General features: G+C 41.2%; 1 protein-coding gene across 4 annotated transcripts in view; it reads right to left on the bottom strand.

Moving 5' to 3' along the window:
* arnt2 (aryl-hydrocarbon receptor nuclear translocator 2) overlaps positions 1 to 26,009 on the bottom strand; it is a 158,541-nt gene extending 132,532 nt beyond the window's left edge. For 2 of the 4 annotated variants that reach the window (XM_049602843.1, XM_049602871.1), the window contains exons 1-2: positions 25,670 to 26,009; positions 5,028 to 5,139 (exon numbers count right to left, since the gene is read on the bottom strand). In XM_049602843.1, the coding sequence (XP_049458800.1) occupies positions 5,028 to 5,139; positions 25,670 to 25,700 (143 nt within the window). In that variant the 5' untranslated portion in view covers positions 25,701 to 26,009. Of the gene's footprint in view, positions 1 to 5,027; positions 5,140 to 10,586; positions 10,767 to 25,669 lie in introns of those variants that run through there. The other 2 variants (XM_049602861.1, XM_049602852.1) reach the window with 2 other exon arrangements.
* Positions 26,010 to 26,795: the final 786 nt, after the last annotated feature.

Raw genomic sequence — 26,795 nt, 5'->3', positions numbered from 1 at the left:
TGGTGGACATTAAGTAGTGCTGCACGATTAATCTAATCGCAATCGCGATGTCAGGCTGTGCGATTACATAACCGCATAAAAGGCTGCAATTTGCGATTTAATGTAGGCTAAATAAATATTAACGTGTGTGCCTGTGAACGTGACTGCCTCTCCTGTAGTGTGTGGAGTTTGCTGACATCACACCCACAAGCTATCCTGGTGAGCGCAGCCGGCGTGCAGCAGTGACCAACACAGACACGTAAGAAGAGCATGAGCTCGACCATGAACAGGCTGAGTTGGTGGCGAAAAAAACGTCTGTTACACGGCGATACTTTGGATTCAGGTCGGCGACGTTGAACAGAAAGACGTGCTTTGTAAGTGTAAAAGTTAAAGTCGCCACGTTCCGTGGCAACACGACCAATCTATATCAGCACTTGAGACGGGACGTGGCGACTTTAACTTTTAAACTTTGATGTGCTGTGTGAAAGTTTAAAAGTTAAAGTCGCCACGTCCTGCAGCAACACGACCAATCTATATCAGCACTTGAGACAGCACAGCACAGGGAAAAGTAGGAAGAGTACATGCGAGAGAAAGCCGAGCCGTGTAACGTTAAAGACAAAGAGACAACTGAAAGCCACCAGAGCCTCATAAAACAACATCCAAGCACAGTTAAGCAAACATTTGTAAGTGTCACAGGGAAATCATGGACTCCATAACAAATGAAAAATTAAGCAATGTTGCTCGGGTTCGGCCCACTTGACATGCTGCTGTGTTGTGCTATGGCGTGCTGGAATTTGTCATTTATGTGACAATACCTGAACGCAACACAGGCTCGCTCCGCTGTGTTCCGTGCTGTGCTGCTGTGTGAGCAGCGTGTTTGACTGTGCTCAGTCTGTTGATGGTCACTGACACACTGTCTGTCCATAACAATAACTATATCAGGTCAGGTCAGTGCCCCCCTAATATAATGTAGGGAAAACACCGAATCAAGCAAAAAGACTCATGATACTATTTATTTATTATATTTTATTGTAATTATATTGTAATCGCAATCGCAATCGCAAATCGCGATATTGTCCACCATAATCGCAATCGCACATTTTTATCAAATCGTGCAGCACTAACATTAACTAAAAAGTTCAGGAACTACAAGATTTCCTATTTTGGCCTATTTTTAAATATCTGTATCTTTGTTTCAATGTGTTAATGTCTTCCATTACTCTTATCCACACAGTTCTGCAAAATGTTGACAAAACTACAAAGAAGACTATAAATCACAATCACAAATGTGTTGCCAAATATGGGATCCAGACTACATGGATTTCTGAGGTTGCGGAATAACCCATAAGACCATAGTACAAGAACACAAGAGATAGTACAAGATGTATGACACTACAAGAAAAAAATGTATTTTCTGCTGTATCTGAATGTAGTAGGGCTGTAACGCTTTGAGTATTTGTGCCGAACCCTCACATCCCAGTGCACACAGCTGCATGTAGAATGCAGACTGATGCACATAATGCTTAATCAAAGTTCACAAGAGTGTGCTCTGCCCAGAAACTGTTAGCTGGTTGGGTCGATTCTGATAGTTCATTTTAAAGCTGATATCAGCTGATACCGATGTGCCAATATAATCTTGCATCTTTAATCGAAACATTGGAGCTCATTGGTGTCAGCTACAACAGCAACAGAGAGAGAGGATGAGGACGAGGATGAGGACGGTGTGTTGGTGCTACTACCCTGTTTTAGGGTATGTGAATGTAAAATAATTGCATTGTTGCAACCAGTGTTGCCAAGGGGCAAAGTGCTACCTTAGCCCCCAGCAGCAGGATTCTGACTGGCTTTGACACTTGCACCACTGTCTGTTCACAATAAATGAAAAGAAACAAATCCTTATGCATTTGGTTTTATTTTTCACCTTTACCGAACTCATAGACTCCTGCGTACCATTACACCCCGAGAATTTAGATGACTCAAGAAAAGAAACAACAGGAATCCAACAACAATCACAGGCATCGTGCAGCAGCAATGCAAGGAGTGGCCACTGTTGGCCACCATAAGGACTGAAATCTGGAAGGGCAGAGAGCTAGTGGGAGACAGGACCTGCTTGTTTGCTACCATGCTGCTCATGTCACCTCAAAGTTTTAATACTGCTGAATATTTAACCTTTTTAATACTCTTGAACAGAAATTCACCTGTACTGGATAGTATATATATATGCAAGACAGCAAAAGACAGAAAGAGGAGCATGTGATGAAAACATCAGCACTCAGATTTAAAGCACACACACTTAAGTGACATGGTATATAAGAAATGAGACGTGCTATTTTCTTAATATTATTTTAATATTTCTTTCATTTTATATCTAAGGAGCTGTTTATGTCTCAGTGAGAAACAAATCTAACAGAAACACTGTTAGCCCATTAAACAGTCAGTGGTTACTGAACAAAAGAACACTAATGGCTGTTAATAAATAACCTACACCAAGATGCTTGTTTTCTAGCATTAGTGTCTACAAAGCTGCTCCTAGCTCATTTGCACAAACTACAATTTGGAGCCTGAGGATTTTGGAACATTCTGAAAGCGAAGGTTAGCTGTTGCATCAAGCATAGCGAAGGGATATTTTTGTTGCCAAATGTTTAAGTCACAACAGAATGAAGCAAGTAAACAAAATGTGGCGTGGCCTTTCCAGAGTATATGGTTTTTCAGAACTCAACAATTCCCTGATCAGAAAATTAAACTGAGACCTGGCTATTGTTCTCACTGTATTGTGCCATGGTGGAAGACAACAAACACAGCTTCTGTGACACTTTACCCCACCTTAAATACTACTTGGTCCCAGTGCTCTCAATAGCTCACTTTACACAGAGATGGCCCTATTGGGCTGCTACAAAGTTCTTTCTATATGCCTCTTCTGCATTTTTACACAAAACCAAACAACTGCCACATCATGTTGCCCCAGGTGCCTGTGGGACACCTTTAGACACAACTTTGACTGCGCCAGATCAACAAGTTCATTAAGAAGTTCAACAAAATGAAGCAACTCATCTCATCCAAACCTCCAAACACATTGACTAGGCCTGGGTATCGATTCAGATTTTCCAGATCGATTCGATTTTCAAGGACTCAGTTCGATCCGATTCACGATTCAATTCGATTCGATTCGATTCAGTTCAGTTCAAAATCGATTCAGTCAAGTATATTTCAATTATGATACAAAATTTGCTTGGATATTAAGATATTTTCTGAGAACTAACGAAGTATATTTAACAAGGAACCCTCTGACCTGGTGCATTACTATTGAAAATACTCATTAGTCATCATGTACTTTTATTTAACATTACCTGACACGTACAAAATAAATATTTTAAATTAAATCTAATCACAAGGCAGACAATTTAAATGAAGTGGCTACAAAAAATGTAAACAAAGGACATCCACAAGTTTGCTGCCTGTAACCGTCTTATAAAGCTTTTGTGCAATACACTACAGTGGTTGTGATGCACACATTGACTGTATCAGAAGAGAAACAATATACGTAGGTGAACCCTGCAGCAAAGTGAGCCCTCTTCTTCAGAGAGGATCTTTGCCTCCCAGTTTGTTCCTGGCGGCAGAGCAGAGTGAACCGTCTTTCTTCTCAGAGGATCTTTGTCCCGTGAGAGCAGATACGCTGTTCTCCGTGTCTGTGTAAACAAGTTTCGCTGGCGATTTGACAGTCACTAGAAGCACATTATGACCCTTTGTCAAAGTTTCTGTGTGGTACTTGTGTTGTACATGAGTTAACATTAGCGGCTAAGGAAGGACTGAGAGGCTGTCCGGTGTGTCTGAGTGTCTGAGGAGCGTCAGTACGTTAGCCTTGCTGTTTGTCATGTTGACGTTGTCGTCGGCAGCCCTGAATAGCTTGTAAAGCTTTAGCATAGTTACTTAACACATTTGTTATCGGCCCACGTGTTTACTGCTTCAAAGAATTAATAAATCTTTGGTTTATTTGCACAACGTCACCTCTCTGCCGTCTTTTATCACGCTTGCTAACGCTAAGTTAACTTTACCAGCAGATCTGTATGAGGCACAAACTGAGGCTACAGTGAGCAGTGTGCTGATGCTTAGTGGTATTTCTTAATCTTTTCTGTGTAACCAATGTGCATTTAAAAAACATGCGTACAGTATCAGCGCTATATTTTTAGGGGAAAATGCGAGTGAAAATACTCGCACCGTAGACTCATGCCTTCAGTGGACGCGCTCCCACCATTGTTTGCTGCTCTGTCTTCATTCAGTGTCCGGCCGTCTCGCGAGATCTCCCACAATGACCTCAGGTGCTGTATGCCGATCTCGCGAGACTACCTGAGTTGATAGTACTGCAGACTGCTGCAGTGTGCTACCGGCTGTACGACACGTCCACGGAGGAAACTAGTGATAGTAAAAGATTGATTTTTTTAATTAATGAATCGATTTTGCCACGTCATTTCTTCATTTCATTCGTTTGTGACATAGGACACTCGCTTTGTGTTATTTGTTACTATTCATGTTGCTAAGTGTAGAAAACATTAGCAGTCATTAGAAATTGATCTCATTTGTTCTTTGTTCAATGAATTAATATCAAAGACTGTTACACATGGCAATTGTCGCCTCTTAATGCATTTTAGCATCTTGTTTCCAGCCTTTCAATACTGTATTGAGACCATTGTTTAATGTGAATGTCATTCATCTGTGCTATTAAGGCTACAGTTATGGTGAACGCCTTTTGCTTTCATCCTCTTTTTTCTATTGTTTTCCAGAAACCATTTGTCAGTCAATCCTCAATCATTACCTGTTACACCTGTTACCTGTGGACAATGACATCATTCATTTGCCTGTGTTGTAACCACCCTGCCTACATTCATTTTCAATACAAATTCTGAACTGTAAAATCTGGACTCTACCTGTGTTTGTATAAAAGTGAAGCCAGTGAGTGGGATTCAAGTTACCCAGTTAATGCAGACAGTTTTCAGTAACCACTACTATTTTGAAGTGGTTAAGCTCCACAGCAGGTTAGCAGTGAAGATACTCACCCTCCTGATCTCCTCTTGCCCCCACGGCCTGGTACAGCTCCTCCCATCCTCACCTGACCAGCTCCCACTGCCCCTGGCATAGCTACTGTCCCCGGTAACTCACTGCCCATCTCTGGAAGATAAAACAACAGCAAAACATTACAGGCTTAGTGCAAGTCCCATCCATCACATAGGACTACAATTATATTATTATTTCCCACTTTTGCAGTTATTCAGGGTTCATACGCAAGTATGGAAAGTATGGAAAAGTATGGAAATAAATTTGATCAATTTCCAGGTATTAAAAAGTATGGAAAATGAAAAATAAAGTATGGAAAAATATTTATGTTTCCAGACTATTAGCTACCACTGTTCTAAAATACTGTTTTCTAAAATAGAAAATTAGGTATTTCCAAAAATAATTTAACTGACAGATGCCCTTAACGATTCATAATAAATCCTATTTTTGTCACGCTACATGATGGAACTGCATTGAGGAAGGGGAGAATAAAAATAAAACAGCTGTCGCAGGTAAAGCAACTCTAGTCGCAGGATGTGTGTCACTGCTCGCCTGCCTTTCTCTCTCCCGCGGTCCGTCACTCCACTGTCTCTGCTCTGATACTCGCTCTCCCCTGGTCGGCCTGTACTACGATGCACGTTCAACATAGCCAGGCTTTCTTTAGGTGAGCTGGCTTCACAGAGCCTAACAGCGCCCATCCAGGAGAACCAGTACTACAAAGCTGGTTATCAACTCGCTCTGTCATCTCTGTGTTTTCCAGCAATGAGCACGTTCATGTGAAAGAGGCGGAGTTGTTAATTAGGAGCGACATCATCATCATCATGAACTCATACTCATATGAGATGAAACGGTAGCCTATCTGTAAAAAACTCACTGTTTCAGTGACAGCAAAACAGTTATTTCCAACTAAGTAACAACAGCCTGTAATCATAGGCTACAACAGAATAAAATAAGACAGATGAAACAGATAAAAAATCCTTGTCAATAATTATGTGAACATCAGCTTGTGTGATTTAACAGATGTAGAGACTAGAAATAATAATAATAATAATAATAATAATGGGCGGCATGGTGGTGTGGTGGTTAGCATTCTCGCCTCACAGCAAGAGGGTTGCCGGTTTGACCCCGGGCGTGGGAGCCCTTCTGTGCGGAGTTTGCATGTTCTCCCCGTGTCAGCGTGGGTTCTCTCCGGGCACTCTGGCTTCCTCCCACAGTCCAAAGACATGCAGATTGGGGACTAGGTTAATTGATAACTCTAAATTGTCCGTAGGTGTGAATGTGAGCGTGAATGGTTGTCTGTCTCTATGTGTCAGCCCTGCGATAGTCTGGCGACCTGTCCAGGGTGTACCCTGCCTCTCGCCCGATGTAGCTCGGATAGGCTCCAGCCCCCCCGCGACCCTCAAGAGGATGAAGCGGTTAAAAGATGAATGAATGAATGAATGAATAATAATGATAATAATTTACAAATATTAAAAGTAGGCTAAGGCACATTTAAGAATTATTATGACTTAAGTACAGAGTATTTTTCGCTATTTAGTTTGATGACAGGATGAAATGATTCTTAATATCACATACTGTCATAGAACTTTAAAATAATTCCAGACTGTTTCTGCTACCAAACCAAAGAGTGTAAAAGTAGTTAATGACTGATGATGTCTATCTGATCGAAATGTTATATTTATAATCACGGGAGCCAATTAACAATGCGGGTTATTTCTTTAGTTTTTATTTCCAGTTATCAGGTGTCTCAAGTTATTCTGAGCTGCAGAGTGTAAAATCATCCACACTGTCAGCTGTCACAATGAGGATAAAATAAAGTTTACACCATTAAAATGCAGCTAAAATCATCATTAGGCTATGTGTTTAATGTGGTTATAAAGCATCTCTCTGTTTGTTAGAAACCAGAGTTAAAACCAGAGTGGAAATAGAAAACTTGGAACAATAAAATATTAATACTGACCTATTAACATATGGCCTATTTTGCTTTTGTTTGTTTTTTTAACACTGTCACTTTGTTAAGCAAACTGGGGACTTTTGCTCATGACATTCTCTGGCCTTTTTAGCTTGGTTAATGCATATTTTAGATATTTAGCTTACTGTGGCCAAAATTGTTTACAGAAACACGAAGTTCTTCATATATCTAGCCTCCTAAATTTGCTCCCGAAGTGCACCAGATTGATGTATTATAACTTTAAAATAGTCAAACTTGCCCCTGGACCCCTCTATAAGTTCAGAGGCTCTCTGTTTTTTTCACCATACCTGTGTTTGCATCACTGCAGTGCCGGAATTACATTGATTTGTAACTTGGAACTGCTTTATTCTGTATTTCTACTGGTTTTAATCAAATGGTCTGTTTGTTTTGGAAATGAAGAGACCTCTGTGGATAATTCAACTTCTGGTGAAAACCTTCTGAACGCCTGAAATTTTTGTTTTCTAAGGAAAAAAGGTGACCACACATTAGCTAGTATTGGAATAGCTGCCCACTGCGACATGCCAAACTGTGCCAGAAATACATGGATTCATAACATGAAACTGCGGAATGGACTGCACTTGAAACACGCTTTTCTAGTCTTCCAATCACTCAAAGCGCTTTTACACTACATGTCACATTCACCCATTCATGCACACTGTCACACACTGGTGGTCGAGGCTACCATACATGGTGCCACCTACTACACAGTAACCATTCACATGCACTCACACACTGATGGAACAGCCACCTGGAGCAAATAGCAGAAACAGTGGTTTAAATGATGAAATTGGGTCTTTTAAACTTAGTCTTTGCGTAGTAGCCTACTGGGAAAAAAACTGTAGTTCTAAAAGTCTATTTTTGTCTGTTCCATAGGACTGAGATCTGTAGAGCAATCAATCTACACAGACCTACATAATGTAGCCTGAGGCTCTAGTTAGCAATCTGGATACCAACTTCTACTGGCTGATGTTTTGAAATACACAAACATTTTCCCGCACAGGCCCTTGACTATTTTTTTTATTTAGTAATGATGCTAGTCAAAAAATGCTGGCTGTTCCATTCAATTTAAAGCTACTGTGTTGCTTGTTATCATAGCCAAGAGGAAGTACACTGCATGCCAATTCAGCCTCCATCTTCCTCTCATGTTTATCTCTCTTTCTTGTTCTGTGACTATGCATTGTTTCTCTCCTTGCTCGTCCAACAATCAATTCTATGTGCTTTGCTGTTTTCCCCTCCATCTCTATGCTCTATTTACTCACTTACTCATTTAGCCAGATGCAATGGATATGCCAAACAAATCCTACAGTATGCCCCAGTGCACCAAAGGGCCTTCGGTAGAGCACTCTTCATCACTTATTCATGAACTGGATTTGAGTAACACATGGCTCTAACCTAGGGTAATCTGGTGAAGAGACGGCTTCATCTGTGCGGTCATTCATCCTGGCAGGAACAGCACACTAGGGCTGGGCGATATGACCAAAATCTCATATCCCGATATAGGTCATTTCGTATCCCGATAACAATGCCTATCCCAATATAGCACATTTTAATCCAATGAATAAAAAGTTGTGTTTGCTCCATGAGGGAGTACAAAAACGTTACTAGGACGAGGGGTGGACATTTACATTACATTAACATTACGATGAGTCAGGCAACCGACTCATTTTAAAGAAGACGAGAGAAAAAGAGAGAGAGAGAGAGAGCAGCTGTGGTCGAGCAAGCTAAAGAGTGAGTGAAGAGAGGGAGCGCTGGTAGCGAGAAAGCTGGTGAATCAGATCAATAAAATTTTTTGATTGTTTCACAGCAGTTATGTTCTAAAGCACACACAAGCCCACACCCCCACGCACCTCCACTCAACACTGAGGCTGTACTCCAAATGATGAAAAATATTGCCATAAAAAGTGTCCGTCACAACGATATAAACAATAGAGCAAAATATGAAACGATAGACATTTTTCTCTCGTCACACGATATATATCGTCATATCGCACAGCCCTAGCACACACACTGCTGCCTTTCTCCTACCAGTCTAAACAGGTACTCTATTACAAAGCAAATAAACCACCCATTGTGTGTTTCACTATTCAAAGTTTGTCTGTGCCATAAGGAAAAACACTGGCTTTTTGAACATCGAATCTGTCCTGCTAAATTATGAGAATACTGAAGCCAAAATCGTCCATATGTCTTCAGTGGGGCTGTGGAATGAACTTCGAATTGACAATGAATGAGAAAAAGCCCAGTGTCTTTATTTGAACTGTTTGGCTTACTCACAAAATGTCATTGTGTCAATGATCTCATTTAAAATGTGTCTGGCACTGCCACAAAGGTGAGGGGAGAGACATGTACATGATTGTTAGAAGCTTTTAAAATAGCATAGCCTTGAAATGTACTCTAAATGTGTCTTGCAGTGTCTCCCAGTCACCCCTGCTCTATCTTGTTGCCATCTGTCAGTTAACTGGGTTCAGGTATGCTGCTGCACACAGGTGAAGGGGTGCAGCTGTTGGGGAAACAAAGAGCAGGGAATTGTTTGGTGAGGGATTTTTGATTTTGTTGGGCAAAGAGGACAGCACAACGATGGTGGAGCCTGGACAGCCTTCCTTGAAAGGAGAATAAACCTCAATGGACTCTTGCTTTTGGTGATTCCTCGACTGGGTGTGTGTGGAGTAACACAAAAGAACTGAGCCAACTAACAAGTAGGACCAGATTTTTTTTTTTTTTTTTTTATGAAGACGATGTAATTACTGGTGACTGACCAATATTAGATTTTTGGGGCTGATACTGATATATTGGCCTATACATATAGGGGTGATAATCACCAGTTTCATCACAATACGATACTAGGCTATATTGATTCTTTTGACGACAATACAATATTTTCCGATATTAAAAAGTCTGCCACGATACGATTTCAATTCGATACAATTCAGTGGTCTGCGATCGATGTTGGACGATATTAAATGCCCATTTAATACAGTCTGTTACAGAAGATGCTGCCACCCCTTTCTTTTTTACTTATGGCCATAAAACATAAACAACACATAAACAATGAGTACATTAAAGTTTACTTTAAACTGACTCCACTGACACAAATATAACAGCAAATGGGATAAGTTAACCATCAGGGCTTTCTGTTAGAGAGACCTTTCTAGAAGAAAACTTTTCATTTTAACCCAAACCATCATCTTTTTCATAAAACTTCAGGGTTATCTGGCTTAAAGCCCTAAAAGTATAACATTCAGCTCAGTAGTAGCTGTCAAGGTTCGGAGACAAAACAATTGTTTTTATGCTAATCACCCATCATTAGCTTAAGCATGTTTACACTGCATGATTACCATAGTGCCTAGCGGACATTTTTCCTCATCTCATAGCTTAACAGATTACATGTAAAATTTTTACATTTTTTAAAGTCAATGTATCACCTGAAAGAACAGTACAGTTGAATTTCAGCCTGCATGCATGGTTTTTCAGCCAAACATTGTTAAAACAGAGCAGCTAATGTTGCCAAAGCAAGAAGTTAGCGGAGTGAGATGCTTGTCCAGGCAGGTAACATTATATTGTGTTTTATCTCATAACAACATTGTTAACTTACGTCATGTGCTCTGTCTGTTGTCCTGTATTTTCTCCGAAATCCAAAATATTTCCACTCTGCTGATTTATTTCCCAGTAATTAATGTTATCCTCGTCTCTCTCTTGGCTGCTTGCCATCTGCCTGCCGCTGTTTGACAGTTACACAGACTTTCAAAATAAAAGCCTATGCTAAAGATGACAAAATGGATCAATGTTTTCACTTTGCATTGATGATATTGGATCATTGATCATTAAATTGATATATCGATCCATATCGATAGATCATTACACCTCTAATATACAATTATATTAACAATTATGGGTTTAGAAGGGCGGCACGGTGGTGTGGTGGTTAGCACTCTCGCCTCACAGCAAGAGGGTTGCCGGTTCGATCCCAGGCGTGGGAGCCCTTCTGTGCGGAGTTTGCATGTTCTCCCCGTGTCAGCGTGGGTTCTCTCCGGGCGCTCCGGCTTCCTCCCACAGTCCAAAGACATGCAGATTGGGGACTAGGTTAATTGATAACTCTAAATTGTCCGTAGGTGTGAATGTGAGCGTGAATGGTTGTTTGTCTCTATGTGTCAGCCCTGCGATAGTCTGGCGACCTGTCCAGGGTGTACCCTGCCTCTCGCCCGATGTAGCTCGGATAGGCTCCAGCCCCCCCGCGACCCTCAAGAGGATGAAGCGGTTAGAAGATGAACGAATGAATGGGTTTAGATGAAAATATTAGATTTACTTTACCTTGACTTTGAAACCAGGAAAAGACATCACTTGACCATATACCATATCCAAGACAACTCTCATATCATGATATCCATATAATGGACCCTTTTACTGTTTGTAAACACTAAACAGTATGCTGTTTTTGGTAGGCGGGGTTTAGCTGGAGGCAAAACAATTCTCCACAGACATTAGTTAGCGCTGGCTTGCAAGTTCTGTTGGCATGTTTAAGACAATGAAGGAAATTATGCAAGCGGTGCATTAAGAAACACGTGTTTCTCATGCCAGAGCATGAGCAACTGGACTGTTTGTAAATTCAGAGTGCTATTGAAGTGTACTGTTTGGTTATCCAGAGCACAGCACTCTCAGAGCGGCAGAGCACACTCTAAGCACTCTGTCTGGGGAGATGGAGCAGCACAGCACCGAGTGGAGTGAATGTGTAATTAACTTAACCATTTGTTAATTCTTGTAGAAATAGAACACTTGGTTTGTTCAACCAACAGGGCTCTCATGTTAATGTAGAGTATCAGACTGAATTAACAAACACATCATATCAGGTCACTCACTCTCCAGTACCGCGAGTGTTACTTGAATAAGTAAACACTGACCAGCAGGACCAGACTGGCCGACCCATGCTCTTACTCAGTGGATGGATAATTTGACAGGATTGATGAAGGTGGGATGGAAAATCCAAATCCTCCGCTTAATGCCTCCCCAATTTCTTATTATGTGGACATGATAACCCTAAATACACAAGACTGCGCTACACATGCAAACATTTTTGCTGATCGCCTCTGTCCAGTCCTTTCATTTTATTGCATTTAACCATAGTTGTCTCTGTTTTTGTTGACAGGCAGTGGCGGCTGCTACAGGATAAAATTTAAGTTTTGAGCCATGACTGCTTCTATTCCAGGGCTTGAGACTGCGACTGCTGTTGGGAAAACCAGGGGAATCTTGCATACTTTCTCCTTTTCAATCACTCATCTTCCTCAGACAAGGTTGTTTCTGTCCTCTCTCTTCCATGTCATCCTTTCTCTCCTTCCCCCAGATGTCTTCTCCCAAACCACCAAGTCTATCAAACTGCCTCAGGACATTTATCATTCAAAAGGACAATTAATACTCCAAACAGAATACAAACACAGACAGACATATCAGTGCTCAACAGTGCGAGCGTTTCACTCGCATGTGCGACTAAAAATAGGTGTGTGCGAAATGTAAAAAACATTTAGGGGCACATGTGCGCATAAAAAAATCAGCCGAAGCAGCCTATATTTTTGTCAATAAAAAAACATGATAATCTAACCGCAAATGTTGGAAGAACTCCAGCCGCCTCCCCTCTTCCCTCTTCCCCGTGTGACACGGTTATGGGCGGTTTTCCAAGCCACTGTCAGCACAGTGAGTATAAGTCCCACTGTCGGCAGCGTGGAAATAAGTCAAAGTGTGGAGGAGACGGACCGGGTGGATCTCCGGGGAAGCCTGCTCCATTCTCCCCGCAGTCAGGGACCAGTCCACGGCCAGGCTGTCGGCTGGGTGGAAATAAATCAAAGTGTGGCAGAGACGAGGGACTGGGAAAAGCGGCAGACCTCCGGGGAAGCCTGCTCCGTTCTCCCCGCAGTTAGGGACCGTTCTCCATGGCCAGGCTGTCGGCTGGGTGGGAATAAGTCAAAGTGTACCGTAGCGTTCGCCACAGTACCGCTGCTGGGCAGGGTGGAAATAAGTCCTGCAGAGTTTCAGAGGACCTGGAGAATGTTTTACGATAGTAATAACATTATATAAGATAATCATATTGCAAAGATAATATATATAAGATAATAACATTAAAGACAAAATTAAATTGAAATTTTGTATACCAATTCATTAAATAATTTTGCTTGTTAATGTCTATTTGCATCACGTTTATTATGGAAAACACATTATTTGATCAATTTACATTGTGCCCCTAAAGTTCTTTGTGCACTCCTTACTTTTTCAACTTAGGAGCACATGTGCTCCTTGGGAAAAAAGTTAGCGTCAAGCCCTGCATATATTTAATTACGTCTTCAAAAACATAACCAAACTAAACGCAACTACTAGGATGTTAGTACTGTATTCATCTCTTATGCCGGTTCAGACTACACAGCATTTTTGTCGGTTCTGGCAGTCACTACGTCAGATTAGGAGATTGTGGAGTCATAAAATCTTGCCGTGACTTGGCCGACAGACACAACAGACTACACGTTGGACTACTAACAATCATCGCTGGTCAGCGGATTGTTTTTGTCCTTTCTGACTCTCTGTCCTGTATGCAACTTTCAGTCCCAGCCCATTGCTTCCTGCTAGGGCTACTTTCATTATTATTATTTCAGTCACTATGGCTGTTCATGTACCAGCCGAATTGTTATTTGAAGTACCAAGTGTAAACTATACAAGTCACTGAATCTTCCACAACAAGTTCCTCTAAACATTTCACGATAAAAGCCTTTTTAGAAGTTGAAGGGATTCTCTCAATTAAAATTATAGGGGGCTTTTAATTTCAAACAGATACAGGAAGTGCTGAGTTTGAAATGACGGTGCAATGCGTTAAATTAAACTGGACAGACAGGAGTGGATTAAAAGCAAAAAGATTTTTTTTAAAAAAGAAAGGGAATAAAAAATAAAGATCCCTTTCTGATGAAGGCTGTTTCAAATGAAGCTGGTACCTTCTGCAGTTGTGGTGACTAAAAGCCCTGCCAATACTTGTTAACTTTATTATCTTATATCCTTCTCCATTATGAAGAATTAGCATTTTTTGCTAGCCAATGCTAATGACAGTACTGACCAGGTTGCTGAAGTGCCTCTGCTGTTTCATGCCAGCATTTTCCCTTTTTATTCTGTCGTGGTAACATCCCTAGAGGAAATATGAAAAAGGCTGGGGTATTGTTGCCATATAGTTGTCCACAGCAGCAGATAGTCAAAGTGACGGCTGTGACAGGAGAAGTCCTGGCAGACAAAAAAAAAACAAACAGATGCAGGGACGGTTGTCGTCTACTATGACACACTACACAGGATTAAAGGAATGGAATATCACACACAACACTCATTGTCATTCGCTATCCAAGTCAACATTGTAGAACTGCTGCGTTGGGCTATAATCGGGCTCATATTGTGTAGTCTGAACCCGGCATTAAACACTGACTGATATTATTTAAACCTCTCTTCCAATCTTGTGTTCCTATCGCATCTGTCTGAATTTCTACATCTAGCTCACAGTTTGATTTTTGACACATCTGAAACAACTGGTTAATACATCAGCAAATTTTACAAAAAATCTATTTCCTCACTACAAAAACCAACACATAGTTGGTTCAAGGCAATTTTCTTCATTCACAGTATTATAAATTTCTTACGTTGGGTATTTGGACTGTTTGTCGCATCAGCCTAACTATTTGAAGACATCACAGTGGACTTTGGGTATTTAAACAGGGAAGTGTGGGTTATTTTTGACCATTTACACACCAAAGTTATTCAGAAAAATACTTGACAGAAATGAAATCAGCAATAATATATCACCAAAATACCATCATAAACATGACAGTTTGTTACCTAACAAATAGCTCAAACCCTAATAAGTCTCTCATAACAGCATGGTACCAAGGCCATTCTAACAGTAACACCATATCATTATCAGTGTCAAGAACAATTCAGCACTCGTCTCACTGTGTGAATGCGCACACTCACACACACACACACACACACTCTCTCACACACACACACACACACACACACACGAATAAATAAAGCAACCAATCCTTGCAAATACTTTGGATAAAATGTCAATATGATTAAAGTTGCAAGCAGTGATGAACAGGCCCTCGAAACCTTTGCGCACACTGGGGTAGGCCCTACTGATAAAAAGGCTAGCTGATGTGTTTACTGAAGCGAAAGTTGGATACTGCACGCAGGAGTCAGATGGTATTTCCTGCGTGTTGGGTGTGTGTGGGTGCTGGAATGACCTGTTACACATTTTGTACAGCTACCTATTTCCACCAAGTGGTGCTGGAGCACACACTTATCACATCATGTTACTGTATATGAATTGCGCAGTGACTACAAAACCAATTTAGTAGGGCTGCAGTCAACCAAAGAAAATCTTGGTCGACTAAAGTCACACATAGGTCTCTAGTTTCCCGGTGCGGCGCAGGGTGGCGAACCCGGCACAGAGCTAGTTTCGAGATACGCACTCTGTTTGGTAGTTTGGCAGACTGAGGTGCGCTGAGATGGGTGAGGTGGCACAGCAGGGAGAGGTGTCAACAGATCCAGCTTGGCACAGTGACAGTTTCATGCCAAAAGGCTAAAAGCTCGCCAGCTGAAACCAGGTCTACTGTCAGTGCAGGGAGAGCGCAGCCGGTGTAGCGGAAGTTTGGCTGACCGGCGGACAGTGTGCACACATCACCAAAACTTCACAGGCAGGTTTCCAGAATATCAGGCACAATAACGATGCAATAAATACCCAAAAAAACACTATTCAATGCAACTATCTGCAATCAGCACATTTGAAAATTTTGCTGAGTGTAAACTACTGTTGCACGATTTGATAAAAATGTGTGATTGTGATTTTGATTACAATATAATAAATAAATGGTATCATGAGTCTTCTTGCTTGATTCAGTGTTTCCCCTCCATTATATCAGGGGGGCACTGACCTGACCTGACATAGTTATTGTTATGGACAGTGTGTAAATGACCATCAACAGACTGGTGTAACACACAGTCAAACACGGCGCTCGCACAGCAGCGCAGCATGACACAATACACACAGCGGAGCGAGCCTATGTTGTGTTCAGGTGTTGTCATGTAAATGACAAATTCCAGCATGTGAATAGGCCATTGCACAACACAGCAGCATGTCATGTGGGCTGAACCCAAGCCCAAACCCATTTTCCTGTGTCTCTTTGAGGTTTTGTCGTATGGTGTGACACTTACAAATGTATGCGTAATTGTGCTTTGTTGTTGTTTTATGAGGCTCTGGTGGCTTTCAGTTGTCTCTTTGTCTTAAACGTTACTCAACTTGGCTTTCTCTCACATGCATTCTTCCTACTTTTCTCTGTGCGGTCTCAAGTGTTGATATAGATTGGTCGTGTTGCTGCGGGACGTGGCGACTTTAACTTTTAGGGCTCTAGTTTCGCAGACCGGGCGCGGTGGAGGCGCAGCGCACCTGCGCTTCACCAACTGGGTGTGGTCAGGCGGATTTTGTGAGTTTGGCACATCGTGCGCGCTGGCGCAGCTACTCCTCTATCCCACCTCCGTCCCTCCTACCGGCGCAAGTCGGAAAGAGGGAGGAGAGAAGGCGTGGAGTGGGTTTTACACACATCACACCAATCAAATGAGCCCCTCTCCTCGCCCTTAAATGTGCCGCGCGAAGGCGTAATGAGAGTTTACTCAATTCGCTATGGCAGAAGAGAGCAGCAGCGTCAGACGGCCAAACTTCTCCCAGGAGGAACCTGATGTTTTGGTCCGGGAGGTCCAAACCTCCACGGGCTGATGATGCAAAGGTAGCCTGGGAGTAGGTCAACACAATTGTAAATCAATGTTGCATTTCTCTGGTGCGTGCGCGCACTCTCTCTTTCTCTCTCGCAGTCTCACTCTGTTTCCTTTCTTCTGACTTTTCTAAGATGACAGATGCTGAATATATACTCCCTATCTGATGCTGTGGCTGTTTGTGATTAGCTGAGAGGGATGTGAACTCATAAGTTTGCAGCTGTGTTAATCAAATCAGGTTGGGTTTCCATGACGCGTGCCAAACGTGCCAAACGGTGCCAATCCCCTTTGATCTGACATCAGATGTGACGGGACAGTCGATATAGAGATACATTTATGTGCTGATTGCAGATAGCTGCATTGAATAGTGTTTTTTTTGGGTATTTATTGCATTGTTAATGTGCCTGATATTCTGGAAACCTGCCTGTGAAGTTTTGGTGACGTGTACGCACTTCAAACTGTTCAAACTTCAGCTTACACCGGCTGCGCTCCCCCTGCGCTGACAGTAGACGTGGTTTCAGTTAGCGAGCTTTTAGCGCACCTTCGGCGAAGCCTTTTGGCACGAAACTGTCACTGCACCAAGATGGATCTGTCGATACCTCCCCCTGCTGTGCCGCCACACCCATCTCAGCGCACCTCGGTCTGCCAAACTACCACACTGAGCGTGCCTCGGGTTGCGCTGCTCGAAACTAGCTCTGCGCGGGGTTCGCCACCCTGCGCTGCACCAGGAAACTAGAGCCCTTAAAGTTGTACACAGCATATCTTTCTGTTCCATGTTGTCATACCTGAATCCAAAGCATCGCCATATAATAAGCGTTGGGTTATTTTTCGCCACCAACTCAGCCTGTTCATGGTCGTGCTCATGCTCTTCTTCAGCGCCCATGTTGGTCACTGCTGCATGCCGGATAGTCACCTGACCATACGTGCTGCATACACCAGGGTAGCTTGTGGGCGTAATGTCAACAAACTCCACACACTACAGCAGAGGTGGTCACGTTCACAGGCACACACGTTAACATTCATTTACATTAAATCGCAAATTGCAGCCTTTTATGCAGTTATGTAATCGCACATACCGTGCAACACTAGTGTAAACACATTTTTTTAACAAATTTTTTTTTTTTTGTAATCAAGATTACCCAAAAATTTCTAAAATATACAAACAAGGGCTATGCCTAAACAAAACATAATGCAAATTTGCAAAATTGGGGCTACGAGCAACAACTACTTTACCAATTAGTATGCTGATTATTTCTCCAACTAATTAATTGATTGTTTAGTTAGTAAAATGTTGTGTCTGTCCAATGGTAAAAAAACCCCTCAGTTGACGAGCTGGAATCACAGACTGTTTGGCATTTCGGTAGATATTTAACTTATAATTACTTAATATATCAGTTATCAAAATAGTTATGAATTTTTTTTTTTTTTGATTGACAATCAATGGAAAAGTCAGTACATTTTAGTGCTTGACATTTGATACTGCAGTTTGACATGTATATTTGATGGAACTGACATCATTTTGTCCTCTGTAAACATGCAGCTCTCATTAGATCATTTCACTTGTCATGTTTCACAAGCTCTTAAACCAATTGGATCTGGGTGACAGCCAGCTGGAGATAATCCTGCAGTGACACAGTATTCCCACAGCCCTGGGTATGTGGTCTGAGGTCAAGGCACCTGACTGTACTGCCATGCCAAGGGAAACAGTAAGGCTGATCACAGATCAGCCAGCTAACTTTATCCTCCACTGCCTACTGCAGCAACAGCCACAGCATTAGGCATGACTTATTTCTAACTGGGTTTCATCACAGAAGAGAAGAGCTGCACGTAGCTCTCACTGCACCCGTCCCTCAAACATCTGAGTGAGTCATTACATTACAACAAACACAACATGTACAAGATAATAATTAAAACAATAGCTTGGCCCCTGGACTGGAGGGTGCTGCTGCAGGACATACTGCTCTCATCCATCTACACAAGATATATTACTCTCATCCGTCCATATAAGGTATCTTACACACCTTTGACAAAAAACATATTAGTCTCACCTTTCCATATGAAATACTGTATATAACTCTCATCCTCCATACGAGATATATTACTCTCATTGGTCCATACGAGATATATTACTCTCATCCTTTCGCACGAGATATGTTACTCCCATCGTTCCACACAAGATATTATTCTCATCCTTTCACACAAGATAAAGTCCATCATCCTTCCACACAAGATATACTGTATTACTCTCATCCTTCCAAATGAGATATATTACCCTTATCCTTCCATACATTATATATTACTCTCATCCTTCTATACGAGACATATTACTCTCATTCTTCCATACAAGATATAACTCTCATCCTTCCATAAAATATATATGGATATACTCTCATCCTTCCATACGAGATATGTTACTTTCATCCTTCCATACAACATATATTACTCTCATCCTTCCATGCAAGATTTATTGCTCACATCCTTCCATACGAAGTATGTTACTCTCATCCTTCCATACAATATGGATATATTCTCATCCTTCCATAAGAGATACGTCATCCTTCCATAAGAGATATGTCATCCTTCCATACAATATATTACTCTCATCCTTCCATACGAGGTATGTCACTCTCATCCTTCCATATGAGATATATTGCTCTCATCCTTCCATACAAGATATATAACTCTCATCCTTCCATTCAATATATATGGATATACTCTCATCCTTCCATATCAGATATATTACTCTCATCCTTCCATACAATATATTACTCTCATCCTTCCATTCAATATATATGGATATACTCTCATCCTTCCATACAAGATATGTTACTCTCTTCCTTCCATTCAATATATATGGATATACTCTCATCCTTCCATACAAGTTATGTTACTCTCATCTTTCCATATGAGATATATTACTCTCATCCTTAATACAAGATATGTACTCTCATCCTTCCATACAATATCTATATATCTCATCCTTCCATATAAGATAAAATTACTCTTTTCCGTCCATATGAGATATATTACTCTCATACTTCCATTAGGGCTGCAACGATTTGTCTACTAATCAATGACTTATCGACTATCAAAATAATCAGTGACTATTTTAGTAGTCGACGAAGTTTGAGTCTTCTTTCATAGAAAAGTACTGTAAAAGTACCCCAAAATACTCTTATTGCAGCTTCTTATGTTTAAATATTGGCAGCTTTACACACTTCTATGACGGTGAACTAAAACCCTTTGGCATGAGTACGAAACAAGACATTAGATGACATACTAGTTTTGGGGTCTGGGAGAGATAGACTGACATTTGTCAACATTTTAACACATTTTTCGACAAAATGATTAGTCGACTAATCGAATAAATAATTGACAGATTAGGCGACAATGAAAATAATCGTTAGTTGCAGCCCTACCTTCCATATGAGATATATTACCCTCATCTTTCCATACAAGATATAGCCTATTACTCTCATCCCTCCATACGATATTACTCTAATCCTTCCATACGAGATATATTACTCTCATCTTTCCATACAAGATATATTACTCTCATCTAGGGCTGGGCGGTATGACCTAAAATTCATATCACGGTATAAATCGAATCCCTTCACGGTAACGGTATATATCGCGGTATAAATTTAAGTGTAAAAGTTATAATAAAAGTGTTTCTGAATGGGTTTTGTAGTCCCTTAGCAAAGCTAAATTGATTAAAAAAAAAACAACAACAACAACAAAAGCAAAAATATAATGTATTTTTTAGAGCATTTATTGTGCAGAATGCAGATCTCAAAACTCAAAATTAAAACCCAGTACTCTATGGTGCAAAATGTCCCCTGGGATCTATATCAAAAGGTAATTTCCTAAAATCCTAAATGACTGAGTTGTGTTTTTTCCACCTGGACCTTTATGCTCTGCCATTTCTCCTCTAATCATCACGCTGTAACCTGTGACAGGCTGTTATGATACCACAACTCTCACACATTCACATATGGAGTTTTTTGTGGAACCCCTAGCGTCACATAGGTTTAACATTACCAAAGGTTTATGACAAACTCTCTTGCCGAAAACCAACTCCCTTGTGCACACGGCGAGAGAGGAGAGGGAGAGACGCTGTGCTGCTGCCAGAGGAGACACTGAATGAGTTCCCTCTGAGCGGTAAGTCGCTAAAAGAGTCTGAGAAGTCCGGGGCTCTTCATAAAACATTAACTCACTCACTCACAAGTTCTCCAGCAACACATGTTGCACGTGCTACGCTAAATCACGGAAGTGAACCAGCTCCTCTTGCTCTGCTGTCTCTGTGCTCGCAGCCATTTTCACAGTGAGGCAGGTGCGATGACGTCATTGACGATAGGATGGTAGAGCGCAAATCTCTACCGTGGGCCAAATTTATATCATTTCTACCGTCTACCGCATATACAATGCAGCTCTACTCTCATCCTTCCATATGAGATATATTACTCTCATCCTTCCATATGATATATTACTCTCATCCTTCCATATGAGATATATTACTCTCATCCTTCCATATGATATATTACTCTCATCCTTCCTTACGAGATAAATTACTCTCATCCTTCCATATGAGATATATTACTCTCATCTTTCCATACAAGATATACACTGAAAAAAAATATAAACACAACACTTTTGTTTTTGCTCCCATTTTTCATGGGCTGAACTCAAAGATCTAAAACTTTTTCTACATACACAAAAGACCATTTCCCCTCAAATACTGTTAACAAATCTGTCTAAATCTGTGTTAGTGAGCACTTCTCCTTTGCCGAGATAATCCATCCCACCTCACAGGTGTGGCATATCAGGATGCTGATTAGACAGCATGATTATTGCACAGGTGTGCCTTAGGCTGGCCACAATAAAAAGCCACTCTAAAATGTTCAGTTTTATCACAGAGCACAATGCCACGGATGTCGCAAGTATTGAGGGAGCGTGTAATTGGCATGCTGACTGCAGTTGTCCACCAGAGCTGTTGCCCATGAATTGAATGTTCATTTCTCTACCATAAGCCCTCTCCAAAGGCGTTTCAGACAATTTGGCAGTACATCCAACCGGCCTCACAACCGCAGACCACGTATAACCACACCAGCCCAGGACCTCCACATCCAGCATGTTCACCTCCAAGATCATCTGAGACCAGCCACCCGGACAGCTGCTGCAACAATCGGTTTGCATAACCAAAGAATTTCTGCACAAACTGTCAGAAACCGTCTCAGGGAAGCTCATCTGCATGCTCGTTGTCCTCATCGGGGTCTCGACCTGACTGCAGTTCGTCGTCGTAACCGACTTGAGTGGGAAAATGCTCACATTCGATGGCGTCTAGCACGTTGGAGAGGTGTTCTCTTCACGAATGAATCCCGGTTTCCACTGTTCAGGGCAGATGGCAGACAGCGTGTGTGGTGTCGCGTGGGTGAGCGGTTTGCTGATGTCAACGTTGTTGATCGAGTGGCCCATGGTGGCGATGGGGTTATGGTATGGGCAGGCGTATGATATGGACAACTAACACAGGTGCATTTTATTGATGGCATTTTGAATGCACAGAGATACCGTGATGAGATCCTGAGGCTCACTGTTGTGCCATTCATCCACGACCATCACCTCATGTTGCAGCATGATAATGCACGGCCCCATGTTGCAAGTATCTGTACACAATTCCTGGAAGCTGAAAACATCCCAGTTCTTGCATGGCCAGCATACTCACCGGACATGTCACCCACTGAGCATGTCTGGGATGCTCTGGATCAGCGTATACAACAGCGTGTTCCAGTTCCTGCCAATATCCAGCAACTTCGCACAGCCATTGAAGAGGAGTGGACCAACATTCCACAGTCCACAATCAACAACCTGATCAACTCTATGCGAAGGAGGTGTGTTGCACTTCGTGAGGCAAATGGTGGTCATACCAGATAGTGACTGGTTTTCTGACCCCCCCAGACCCTCCCAATAAAGCAAAACTGAACATTTCAGAGTGGCCTTTTATTGTGGCCAGCCTAAGGCACACCTGTGCAATATTCATGCTGTCTAATCAGCATCTTGATATGCCACACCTGTGAGGTGGGATGGATTATCTCTGCAAAGGAGAAGTGCTCACTAACACAGATTTAGACAGATTTGTGAACAATATTTGCGGGAAATGGTCTTTTGTGTGTGTAGAAAAAGTTTTAGATCTTTGAGTTCAGCTCATGAAAAATGGGAGCAAAAACAAAAGTGCTGCGTTTATATTTTTTTCAGTGTATTACTCTCATCCTTCCATATGATATATTACTCTCATCCTTCTATATGAGATATATTACTCTCATCCTTCCATATGATATATTACTCTCATCCTTCTATATGTGATATATTACTCTCATCCTTCCATATGATATATAACTCTCATCCTTCCATATGAGATATATTACTCTCATCCTTCCATATGATATATAACTCTCATCCTTCTATATGTGATATATTACTCTCATCCTTCCATATGATATATAACTCTCATCCTTCCATATGAGATATATTACTCTCATCCTTCCATATGATATATTACTCTCATCCTTCCATGTGATATATTACTCTCATCCTTCCATATGAGATGTATTACTCTCATCCTTCTATACAAGATATATTACTCTCATCCTTCCATATGAGATTATATTACCCTCATCCTTCCATACAAGATGTATTACTCTCATCCTTCCATATGAGATATATTACTCTCATCCTTCCATATGATATATTACTCTCATCCTTCCATATGAGATATATTACTCTCATCCTTCCATATGAGATACATTACTCTCATCCTTCCATATGATATATTACTCTCATCCTTCCATATGATATATTACTCTCATCCTTCCATATGAGATATATTACTCTCATCCTTCCATATGATATATTACTCTCATCCTTCCATATGAGATATATTACTCTCATCCTTCCATATGATATATTACTCTCATCCTTCCATATGAGATATATTTCTCTCATCCTTCCATACAAGATATATCACTCTCATCCTTCCATTCAATATATATATATATGGATATACTCTCATCCTTCCATACAACGTAAAATACTATTTTCCTTCCATATGAGACATATTGTTCTTATCTGCGATAACGACAGACCACCTTTTCTTTCAACAAGAGAAGGAAGCAGAATTTTGCTTTGTCTTCGCCTTGTGCCTTTCGTTTTTCTGACAGGGTTATTTTTTCATCTGTTCATTGTTCATTCAAACAACACCTCATCTCAACACTCTGTATGCACCCAAGCTTCTAATAATCAGACAATTGATTATTTATATTCTCTTTTCATTTACATTCCCAATGAAGTAGCAAAGATTGTGAGGTAGAGTATGGTTGACATGTTTTCACATGGTGGCCTCAGAAGCTCAGGGATTCTATCCTTCACACAAGAATTACTTGTACACTCAACTTGGAAAGATCCTTTTGGTGTAATTTTCTTTTACCCTTATACTTAATAAATCCTGCAATGCTGCCAAGCTGCCATGTGGAATTATAATACCACGTATTTTTCTAATGTTGCTGAGAAATAACAACTTTAAGGCATATCCACAGACACTGACATAAAATTTCAACACTACATTTTGTTCAAATACTTAATTCAACTGTAATTAATTTAATGTATTACCATGGCATCTGACTAGATCAGGCCATATCAAACCGATAATCTGCATTATTTGAATACTCTGTGCACTGGAAACAAAGTAATTATAGGAAGCCGGTTACAGCGGTTAAAATTACTAACTACCAACTACAACTAACTTCTTGTATTAAGACTAATTTGGAAATCAGACAAATAAACTGATTCCACTAAAATACATAAAATCAAAATGAACTGACACTCGTAGTTCCTAGTAAATTCACATGATCAAAATCACCCTCAGCGGGTCAGCAGCTCAGCATTGGGAGAACATCATGCCAGACTCTATTTCAACATTTAACAAATTACACTCTATTTGTTTTATCGGAAACGTACATAACACGTAGTGCTTCATATGCGACTCATTACACATTAACGTGGAATTCTAGTAAGTCGGCTGAACAACCGAGGACCAGCGATCACCGATTCAAACACTTCCCTGCTGCCACAGAGAGAAAGTAGTGGGTCAACAACAGGGGAGAGGATTCTTTACGTTTAGATATTATTCAAATACGCCTTACTTTGTGACATAGGCTGGATGCCGGATTGCAGAATTATTATAGGCTAAAGGAATCGCGACATCTTTACATACCTCAGGGCGAATAGGGAATGCAATAACATTACATTGGCAGGGTTTTAGATGCAGTTTGGCATTTCGCTATGTTCAATAAAAGCGGTACACACTGGGACTAACCTATCTAAAGCCTTTCTGTGCAATAAAGAGTCAACAGGCGAGGAAGAGAGAAATATAAAGTATCAGCCTGTCTCCGTTTTACGACAACAATTGTTAAAATATCTCCGATCTAATAGAACACATGAGGGGCAGTGCTGTAGGGCAACGATATGCAAAATAACCTTTTGTATCACTGAGTGGGGAAAGCAGTGGGTCGGCGAAATGAACGCATTGTGTTAGCTTTACCGAAAAAAGGAGGAGCACAAATACAAATGGGCGTAAATGTATGTAATTACACAATAACCCAGTCGTTTTGACAATGAGGTACCTCAGCTGGCCGCAAAGCTGTAAATAATAACAGTGTTGTGGACGGCGGTTCAGTGGGGGAAGGGGATGGATGCTAGAGCCAGGATTCGGCGGCCTGTCGGCTCTTCAGCCCTCTCCAGCAACAGTCTACAGAAAAGCCAGCTTTACATTTCTCCATTGTAAATAACGTTACGTAACATTTCGCTTCGTCTGCACCAACAGACTGAATATTGACTTACCGGACGGGTTGACCGCGGCGGGAGTTGCCATGTTTCCTCAGTGGAGAAAAATAACAAAACTGCGGCGATGGAGATGACGCACAATACAGCTACAGAGTCCCCGTGAGAGACCGTCTAAACTCCGCGGGATTGGCACGCGAGGCTCGGTCCAACCGCCTCACATCCGTTTAAGCGGAGGAAAACTACTCTGGATTCAAACGACTAACGTTAACACAAGCGTGCTTCTGTGTGAAATGTATATAGTGTAGGTTTTTAATGAAAAAATCTCCAAGACCAGACTTACTAAAATGCAAGATGTCTGAATGGTAGCACCGCGAGATTTTAGGGTTGCTTGAATAAATTAATGTTGTAGGCTACAGTGTGACTGGTGCAGTGATGAGTGCACTGTAAAGCCGTATTGCGTTTTCAAAGTAATGCCACATAGTGTGGGCTTGTTACATTGTTTGAGTGGATATTTTCACTTTCTAATAGCCTACTGTTGTACACCGGAACTATGTAGTCTATAGTACACTCAGAACTCTTCCTCAGGCCAGTATGAGCCCTTTACTTGTTGACCACTGTCTCTATCACTCGTGGGGGGCTGCTCGCGCACGTGACGTTCCTGCTCAAGGCAACATCATCCAACCTTTGACAGTCATTAACTTGAGTTGATTTTAAAAGACTCTATTTTTAAGTAACCCATACCACTGTGCTAAGATGTCAGGTGGTTTTCTGACAAGTCTCAGTTTAAAATTGTTTACAGATTGTAGGAAATAGCTTTTTTGTGCTATTTTTCTTTCTTCAATAATGGCTATTTTAAGGAGTTTCAGCTTAAGTGTTTCTCTTTTAGAGATACGAAAATCCTCTAGAATGTTAAAAAAAAAAAAAAAAAAAGTAGCCTGTCATGGACAGGGTGTGTGTGTGTGTGTGTGTGTGTGTGTGTGTGTTGGGTGGGGAGGGGGGCAAAGACACGCCCCGTGATGTGGAAGAGAAGGAGGGTGAACCTGCCACCAGACCAGCCAATAGCAAAATTCAGTTGCAATAGCCCTTGTCAATCAGTGAAGAGCAGTCACTATGTATATGACACACTGGGTCTCGTGCAGCAAGATGCTTCTGCATTTCTTTCAAATTTTTCATTTATTTTCTG

This window comes from Epinephelus fuscoguttatus, linkage group LG2 (assembly GCF_011397635.1).
Source record: "Epinephelus fuscoguttatus linkage group LG2, E.fuscoguttatus.final_Chr_v1".
NCBI classification, from domain to species: domain Eukaryota; kingdom Metazoa; phylum Chordata; class Actinopteri; order Perciformes; family Serranidae; genus Epinephelus; species Epinephelus fuscoguttatus.
The sequence above is the reverse complement of the archived record's forward strand: the minus strand, read 5'-3'. Positions and strand labels throughout refer to the sequence as shown.